Source organism: Gymnoscopelus microlampas, assembly GCF_963454915.1.
Source record: "Gymnoscopelus microlampas genome assembly, chromosome: 7".
In the NCBI taxonomy this organism is placed as follows: domain Eukaryota; kingdom Metazoa; phylum Chordata; class Actinopteri; order Myctophiformes; family Myctophidae; genus Gymnoscopelus; species Gymnoscopelus microlampas.
In genome coordinates this window covers 26506951-26517026 of record NC_139944.1, presented here as the reverse complement: position 1 = coordinate 26517026, position 10076 = coordinate 26506951, and the positions used below count along the sequence as shown (strand labels likewise).

General features: G+C 40.1%; 1 protein-coding gene across 1 annotated transcript; it reads right to left on the bottom strand.

Annotated features, from left to right (window-relative positions):
- Positions 1 to 3520: 3520 nt before the first annotated feature.
- On the bottom strand, positions 3521 to 9233 carry gpd1b (glycerol-3-phosphate dehydrogenase 1b). Its single transcript, XM_084062866.1, has 8 exons — positions 9115 to 9233; positions 7835 to 8012; positions 7175 to 7315; positions 6346 to 6484; positions 5981 to 6093; positions 5167 to 5400; positions 4881 to 4987; positions 3521 to 4193 (listed from the first exon to the last, which is right to left on the bottom strand). The coding sequence occupies exons 1-8, from the start codon at positions 9153 to 9155 to the stop codon at positions 4097 to 4099; spliced, it is 1050 nt and encodes a 349-aa protein (XP_083918992.1). The 5' UTR covers positions 9156 to 9233; the 3' UTR covers positions 3521 to 4096.
- Positions 9234 to 10076: the final 843 nt, after the last annotated feature.

Genomic DNA, 10076 nt, shown 5'->3' with positions numbered 1-10076 from the left:
TAAAAGTACTGAAAATTGGAAATACCTGTATGTACTTAGTTACTACACCACTGCAGGGAAGATGTATCAAGAGTCTCAAAGCAAGCACAAGCAGACTGAAGAACAGTTTCCTCCCCCAGGCTGTAATACTGCTAAATAGGAACAAAAAAATGAACATCTTTTGTGGTATTACGGCCTTGTATGCTGATCTGGGTTTTTCTAAACAGTTTTTTAACCTTTTTAGATAAGTTTAGTTTTATGTACTGTTTTTATTTATGTGTATTATGGAGCACCCCCACAACCCAAACCCAAAAAGTTTTTCACATTGCATGTACTTGTACAGCCTTGAGACAATAAACATCTTGAATCTACCTTAAAGAGGTAGTCAACTATCACTTTAAATCCTTAAAAACGTCATCACTTTACCCCTTCAAATACTTTTAACAAAGTCTATTTTATGTCAGTGTCACTGCAGTTACTGTTCCATAGAGCTTCTTCCATAGAGCAGTGGTTCTCAACCTTTTCAGGCCGCAACCCCCCAAAATAATCATATTTGAACTGGGGACAAGCACTTGGAATGTAGGAGTTGACTTGAGGCATTTGATTTTGTTTGATGCTGTTCCACAGATGAATATTGTGAAAATAGCAAATCTACAAGCTCACAACGCCTCGCAGCGCAAGGCGTTGTGAGCATAGGCTACCTGCCAACATCAGACCGTCCGATAACAGGAGATTTTTTTCCAGGGGGTGTGGGGGCTCTTGACCACGTTGGGGGTCCCCCCCCAGGATTTTTTTAACAGAGTAGATGTAGTAGCCTAATGGTATTTTTCTTTTCTTTCTATCTTTTATTTTTGAGGTATTAAGAAGGTCTTAAAAGTCCTTAAATTGTCACTGATCACTGTCATCTGGGGATGACCCCAAAATCATGTGGGGGCCCCCCATGGGGTTTCCGACCCACAGGTTGAGAACCACTGCCATAAAGTATAGTAGAGATAGAAGAATTGGGCAATTTTGTCTCCTTGCATTAGCCTGAAAATCCACTGGCCAATCACAGCACTGCTGTCAGTCCGAGCTATGGGATGTAGACTCTACCGATGAGAAGTGGAATTTGAGGAAGTAAGGCAGCCCCTCCTCCTCTCCTCCCACGCTACTCAGTGAAGGGATGGATGGATGGATGGATGGATAAATATAGGCCTATGGTATCCTATTGTCACAACTTCACAGTGGTGGAAAAAGTATACTCAAATGTTTTACTTAATTAAAAGTATCAATACTGCAATAGGCTACTTGAGTAAAAGTACAAAAGTATTGGCATCAAAATGTACCAACAGTAAAAGTACTCATTATGCAGAATGTCCCATTTCAAGTCAAATATACAAAATTATTTTGAAAATAGCAGATCTACAAGCTCACAATGCGTCGCATCACGACGCATTGTGAGCTTGTAGATTGGCTATTTTCAAATGGCCGAAATGTATATCGGCTGAAGTGGTTAATGTATGTTTTGTAATCAAAATCTACAAAGTAACTCAAATTAAATTGGAAATACTCAAGTAAACTACAAATACCTCAAAATTGTACTTAAGTACAGTACTTGAGTAAATGTTACTTTCCACCACTGCAACTTGAATGGTGTTAGCTGCAGTTGTAACCTTTGATTGAGCTAAAAAGTCATTTTATGATTTATTTTATTTACCAGTTCTGTTAATCAAACACATCTGTTTTGTCAAACACAATGTACAATACTTTACCAGAGTTTGTTTTATTATGTTTTTGACACTCGCTTTGGCTATGTAAACATATATTTTCTCATGCCAATAAAGCAAGTTGAGTTGAATTGAATTGAATTGAATTGAATTGAATTGAATTGAATTGAATTGAATTGAATTGAATTGAATTGAATTGAATTGAATTGAATTGAATTGAATTGAATTGAATTGAATTGAATTGAATTGAATTGAATTGAACTGAATTGAGTTGAACTGAATTGAATGGGACAAAATGGAATTAACGCTGACCTGAAATGACATCCCAATGACCTGGGTGATGGCACCACCATGTGGTCATTGATAACATTACAACTACAAAGCCTTAAAAATATAATGAAATATAATAAAATATAAATACAATAAACTGATACATATTACATAATATTTTGGTTGATTTACAACAAATGCAACACCTTTCTTTTTTTCAAGGGTCTCACACAGAATCTACACCTTGGCCAAGTATTATACATATTAATTATCACCAAAAGCGACATATTTGGAAGTAACTGAAATACTGGAGATTATTTTCATAATTTAGTAATTTTCCACTCACATACAGTATAAATCTCCCAAAACACATAGGCCTACATAATCACCTCCCATGAAAATGATATTACCATAATCATTATTCTTTGAGCGTATCTCCCCATCTCTGTCATTAATCTCGGGTGAGGCAGCTGCAGTGGTTTAATGCTACTTAGTCTGCTCCTGTCCCCCACAAATCTACACTCGGCTCTCTAATTATAGATCCACCTTTGACCGTTGGAGCACGTTATTATTAGAAGTCTTATAGGGCAGTTGACTCAATAACTATGTGAGGGATTTTTCAGCCAGGGAATCCGGTTATAAACAGCAAATGAGGTAAGTTTGCTTACTAATTCACAACCGGTCAATGGTGATGACAACAATACAAAAACATTTGCATAACCCAGTGAAATATAAATAAATAAATCCACTCAGGCTGCACAGGAATATAGGCTATTGGTTCTCAGCACAAGAGATGAATGAGATTATGGTTCTGTTTTTGGACAATGTCTGTTTCACCTTTACTGCAGTTCCTGCTATGACCCCTGCATTTCCCCACAGTGATCAAGGGTTTAGGCTATGTTATCTTACCTTGTCATCATATCTTATACTACTACAGTATTTCTTTTCCTCTCCCACCAGTAATTATGCACAGTACGTAACATTAATCTTTTTGGCATTTAGCTCACCCAGAGTAAGTTACAATGTCTTAGCACTCATGGGTTCATGTGGGACATATGAATGCTGATGCACACACTCTCTGCACTGTGGTGCTCTCTGTATACTATAGCCCCCTCTGCTGCTAACATATCCACTACAATTAAATGGTAACAGAAAGAAGACATACATTGACGTTTGAAGACATTTAAAAAGCACCTTTTGTTTTGGGGAAATTAAACTAAAAGAAAATATTATTTCATATTGATAATATTACCAAAACAATATTAAACTCCATGATCCAAATGTATCAGCGGTACGCGTCTCTACCCCATCACTTATAAGCACGCTGACTGAGCGAGACAAGATGTGCCCTTAGAGAAAGGTTGCAGTAGATACTCTAGGAAATGGTAAAGGTGAAGAGTTTAGAGTGGCAGACTAGTTCAGCCCAGGTCAAGTTACAGTGTGTGGCTAGCCAGGGTGGTCGTGCATGTGTTGGGATCGTCCTCTGCCATGTAGCACCAGAATTGTCTCTGCTCATGAGTCCAATCAACACTGAATACGGAACAAGGAACAGACCGAAACGATAGTTGTTAAATCATTTGAGTTGTTACATTTATTCCACTTTAAGTGGGCAACCGCTTCAGGACGAAAGGAGACAACAGTGGGGACCAGAGCGAAGCAACGACTGACTGTTATTTGTTTAACATATCATTACACAACTGGGTGCAAAACACATACCGGGTCAAAAGGCATGTTATAGTACTTTGATGTGGAGCTCATAAACCCTGAAGCCATTCCACGTTGTCACTCTCAATGCTCTTAAGGCAGTCAGGGAAAAGCGAATACCTTTCTGTTCACTTTTGACTTGTGACCAAAAACATCAAACAGTACTGTAAATAAAAAAAGCCCCGTCGGACACACAGTGCATTTATAATAAGTATCAAAGTCGGAGAGTGAAGCCATGCTTTCCCCAGTACAGTAACAATGGAGGGTCATTGACGTGACTCCGCTTAAAAGGTCCTCACCGCTCCAGTACGACAGAAGAAGGGTTAGATGAGGCACAATCGTCATTTAACCCATTCCTCTAGTAATCCCCTGAGCTCATTTTAGTGGACAAGTCCATTACAGGCGTCCATCACTCAGTCCGTTAGTGAGTAAGTCCATTACATGTGTTCCGGGTGGTTCTGCAAACAATGGATGAACTCTGTGACTGGATGGCCATTGAAGCAGATCTGGTACACCTCATTGAACAGTGGGAACCTGGATAGGTGAAAGATGGGGAATGACACAGAGGTCGGAAAACATGACCCCGATCTACACTGGCTGCCAGTCATTTTAATAATTGACTTTAAGATTTTATTGTTAACGTTTAAAGCTCTTTATGGTTCTAGTTACCTTGCAGAGTTGTTAAACCCCTATGTTCCTGAACATAGCCTGAAGTCCTCTGACTCGGCTCTGCTGGTTGTTCCTAAGCCTAGGTTGGTAACCAAAGATGACAGGGCCTTTGCCATCAAGGCCCCTAGACTCTGGAACAACCTACCATTGGACCTCAGGCTTGCTATCTTAACAACCATTTTTACCTATTTGAATATATATATATAGATTTGTTATAGCAAAGCCTTTTTAACCCATTAATGACAATAATTTGGTCCATCAAACCTAGTTGGTGATTGCTTAATTTAGTTGTTGCTGTCTTGTTAAATCCTACAAAAGCTTGTTGTACAATTTATTATTTATTATTATTTCAATACCATGCCATGTTCAAAGATGTGTCAATTAAATGTAAACAGAAAAATATTCTCAGGACAAACAAAGGCAAGAAGGAATATTTTGCGAAATAGCATTTGAAGAACCCAGCCTATATATCGGTAATCGGTGGGCTAGGACTCTCCAAAATCAAGATTGGCATCGGATCCAAAAATCTGGCATTGGGCGGGCTTTACTTACTTCTCCACCATGTTTTTGTGTTTGAGGATGTGGTTGACTTCAGCGGCAGTGGCTGGACCCTGAAGCTTCTGACCATTGAGCATCTCCTTCTCCAACTCCTCAATGGACTGAACAAAGAAAGATGCAAAAATAAAACTGTTGTGATATTAAATGGTAAATGGGCTATTTATGTAGAGTTTTTGGAGAGACATTAAACAGGGACATGACAGATCTTAACTTAAAACAAAACTGCAGATGGAGGTACGGTAAGAAAATCCTATGTCTGTATCCATTCTTTTTGTCATACCTTTCCCGTTTTGGCAAAGGCTTCCCCGATCTTGCGGTTGCGTCCACCGTAACAGGTTGTGATGAGGTCGGCGATGCCGCAGCTCTCCAGGAAAGTGGCGGGGGACACAGTGGTCTTGCAGAAAAATTTGGCAAAGGCGATCATCTCCATCAGGCCCAGACGAATGACTGCAGCCTTGGTGTTATCCCCAAATCCAAGGCCATCACAGAAACCAGCCCCCACTGCCACAATGTTCTACAATAATAGTAAAGGAGAAGTAGGCCTGGTTGGTTGGGACTGTAATTATGCTTTCTGAAAGCATAGCAGTGCATTTGAATGATTTGTTTGTCTGCTTGAGACAGGAGTGTCATATTTTGAGTAAAATCTGCATTCACGGTGTAAGACTTTTTCCAAACATATTATTGTCAAGTGAATGACGATCAGTATTCCATTATTTATCCCTCGCTGATGCCTTTGATACCTCATTTATTCCCTTGAAAAGATTTTGAAAGCACTATGTCACGGTAATCTAGAAAACCCTGGACCAAATAAACAATCTTAGGGCCTATTAAGAGCGGCAGTCGTATTTATTTATTAGATTTATCCAGTTCAAAAAATAAATTGGCCACACATGGCAAAACAAAGATGGTAGATCTTTTTAAACACTATAAACTTCATTGACCGGGACCCCCCAGGGTTGTATACTTGGCCACCCTCTTTTTCCCTCTACACACAATTTGTTTGCAAGCTTGTAGATTGGCTATTTTTCGTGGAATATTCTCCCCCAGACTAGGGACGCTAGCCTAGGATTCAAGTGTGGAAGTCGGATGCTGACCTTGAGAGCTCCACAGATCTCCACAACATCAGCCTCTTCCACCACAGTCACACGGAAGTTTGTGGTCTGCATCAGCTCCTTCAATATGGGCCCGTTTGCTTTGTCTTTGCACCCTGCATGGTATATAATTATTACCTTAGTGTATAGTACTTGGTGTGTTATAGCTTTATAATATTTCAGCTTTTCATTATCTAAATTGGTCTGTATGAAGGGGGATGTTTTGACTCAGTCCTGTAGACTGAGTCAATATATAATATGCTATAATTGTTTATAATGGGTATGTACACAACAATATGATATATGCATATTATGTCTTCTTGTATGATATACAAAGTCTTCATGTCTGTCAAGTCCAGGCTACTTACCAATAGTTGTTTCACAGAACTTCTCTTCAGCAACCTCATTGGCGATGTTGGCTCCCATGAGAACGGTCATGGTGATGCCCAGCTTCTCATGAATGACGTCTGAGATCAGCTTCAGCCCATCTGGGCCCTCATCCACACCCTGGGGGACACACGCGCACACGCACACACACACACGCGCACGCGCACACACACACACACACACACACACACACACACACACACACACACACACACACACACACACACACACACACACACACACACACACACACACACACACACACACACACGTACGTTTATATCATACACCTAGTTAAAACATACTTCATACCAGGGGTAATTTGTAGTCCCAGGGGATGGCAATTGCCACACCCTAGCTTCAGCATTTAACCTCAAATTCAATAATTGTATGCATTTTTTCTCCACCTATCATATTTTTTATTTTTATTTTTTTTGCGATGAATCTGATTTTAGATCAGCACTGAGTATCTTGCGTGGATTGCATCTCAATCCACGCCCATCCATCTACAGCACATCATGTGACATGTGACACACATGTTTCTTGTCTGCAACAATACTTTCATGAACCACTTTCAACCTGGCCATCCTATTTTGGGCATGTCACCATAGGTGAATTTCTTCACAAATAGTGGAAATTGCACATCTACAAAAGTATAACGTGTCGCAATGAGACACTTTGTGAGCTTTTATAGCCTTTTTTTAATGACTTCTCTGCTTCATAATCTTTCTGGTGAGAGAAGGCTGGCCCATCTAGGCCAAATCTCTCCATGACTTTCTTCAGATGTTTTCAACACTACAAAGACTCTACCTTGATGAGAGACATGCCAACGGAGTCCTTCTTAATGACGTCTTTGATGGTGTCACACACTCTCCCGATGAACTGGTGAGGGATCACAAAGATCAGGATGTCGGCTCCCTTCGCAGCCTCAGCCAAGTCTGGGACAGCCAGCTGAGGGAGGAAGTTTCCAAAAGCCTATTAGATATTCACTCATTTTGGAGCTAAAGGATCAGTTGTGTGTCTATGGCCATCGCCAGATCTATGGATAACAAAGTGATGGAGGAAGGGCAACTAAGATTTTGTTCCAAAACACAAATACTCCTATGAAGACAATAATAATTTTATTGTGCACATAACCTACTCCTTATGATGTAGCCTACTAGCCTACATAATAAATAAGATGTTTCAGAATCTTTTCATTACATAAAATGATTTTGCAGATGATTTGCCAAGTTTAATTTAATTACATGAGTAGCCTATAATTCATTATACCTTTGAATTGGTATTTAAAGCCATCAAAAGCATAGGCTGAATATGTTGAATTAACAACTTCATGTAACCACTTAAAGCCCAGCATAATTGTGGGGAAAGCTTTCGCTGAAAACAGCAGATCGATCTTGTCGATCTGCTATTTTCAGCGAAAGCTTTCCCCACATTAACAGTGAACAGCATGTGGGCGGGGCTTCTTACCACATTGACTGGCAGCTTGTGACCAGGCAAGTACTTGACGTTCTCATGGTCTGTGTTGATGATTTCTGAGAGTTTACGATTATTAACCGTCTCTTCAAACACCCACATGTTCACCGTTGTGTCAAAGCCGTCATACTTGGCTGCATTGGCACCAACAATCTTGGCAATAGCAGAGCCCCTGGACATTGGACATAACGTTATTATTATTGACAATGCTGCTGATCGGTATGTAGATAAGAAGACCAAACAAGGTTCAGGGCTCGATCCGCTTGGGGAGAAACTGACATTTACAAAACGCTTGAGGGGGTATTCTGGAAAAGTAGCCTAATGGACTTTGACATTACCACGCATGCATTTCGCAAACTATGATAACAGCAATTAGCTAACTTTTAATTAAAGTTATAGTAGATAAAAAGCAGCCAAAGTTAGGACAAACGGCGATCAATAACGCCTGATGATTCACTACAAGTACAATGCCCACTGTTAAATAATTGCCAATGTTCAGCGCTATCAACGACCTTTTGAATTATTTGGCAAGCTGAATGACATCAAATCCTGGGTGTGTGAGACAGATGATCCCAGGGTAACCGGAAGACTCGCCCCAAAACACGCTCACCCCCATTTGTTTCGCGGACCACCCGCCCCCAGCGGTTAATACTAAGGATAAGGTTAGAACAGTAAGTTTAGGTTTTAGGCATAGTTTACTGAGGTTACGTTTAGGAATAAGGTTAGGTTTTGGCATAGTTTATTGAGGTTATGTTTAGGAATAAGGTTAGGTTTTAGGCATATTTTAGTGAGTTTACTTTTAGAAATAAGGTTAGGCTTTAGGCAGTTTACTTTTACGTGAGGTTACGTATATGAATAAGGGTAGGGTTTAGGCATAGTTTACTGACTTTACGTTTAGGAACAAGGTTATGTTTAATTAGGCATAGTTTACTTTACTGAGGTTATGCTAGGAATACCAGGTGGCAACCATTCCGAGATCGCCGGATTTGCCTCGGGGCGACTGTGTTTTGGGGCGAAGGTTTTGGTATTCGGTCCCAGCTGTTGAATGACACAGCTCAACAGCATTCACCCAAACGTCACAGCAAGCTGCAATAGGCCACGCAACAAGTGAAGCTTAATAAAATTGCAGCGATTACAAATAATTGTTTCCCATTATTAGCCTACATACAGGCAACTTGTTTTGTGCTTTGCAAAACAACCACTATTTGATCCTGCAATATTGCGGTGCGCATCAGACATTTTAGTTTGACTTTATTCAGTGTAAAATCGCTCACCAGTTACCAGAGCCGATGACGCAGACTTTCTTTGGTGCCATGATAATAACACTGTGTGACCCGACCCTCCCAGACTGTGGAGCTTCTCCTCGGTTCCCGGTGCGAAGAAAGAAGACTGGCTCAACTTGAAGAGAAAATGTATTTATACTTAAGCATGCGAGACAAGAGGCACGCCCCTTTCCCATTGGTTGGGATGTCGTCTCTCAGGGTTCAAGTTCAATGCGGACCCCCCTCTGGGACCCGGGCCCTTGATCCACATGGTGAAATCCTCTGTTTGTTTAACTGAGAGTGAACACATGGAACCGTTAAAGGTTCCATTTGGTTCCATTCAGGCAATACACTCATACTCAGAGACAATAAGTCACAGACCAGGGTCCAATTTGGTTTCCATAACTATTAATCATTTAGCTGGGGCACTCGTGGAACCAGTGGTGGAACAAGTACTCACATTTATTACTTAAGTATAAGTATCAATACTGCAATGTAGATATACTCTGTTACAAGTTGAAGTCCGGTATTCAAAATTTAGCCACTTGAGTAAAAGTACTCAAGTATTGGCATCAAAATATACTTTAAAGTACCAAAAGTAAAAGTACTCATTGTGCAGAATGTCCCATTTCGCAAGTTCAAAATGTATAAAAATGTTTAGCCAATCTACAAGCTCACAATGCGTTGCATCGCGAGCTTGTAGATCTGCCATTTTCAAATATGGCTGAAGTGGTTAGTGTTTTTTAATAATAATTAAAATCTACAAAGTAACTAAAGTTTTCATATAATTGTAGTGGAGTTAAAGTACAATATTTTCCTTTGAGACGTAGTGGGGAAGAAAATAAAAATACTTCAAAATTGAAGTTTAGTACAGTACTTGAGTACATGTACTTAATTACTTTACACCACTGCCTGAAACCCAGGGGGTCCTCCTACCCCATGTTGAGCACCGCTGGTCTGGAGAATGTTTTACT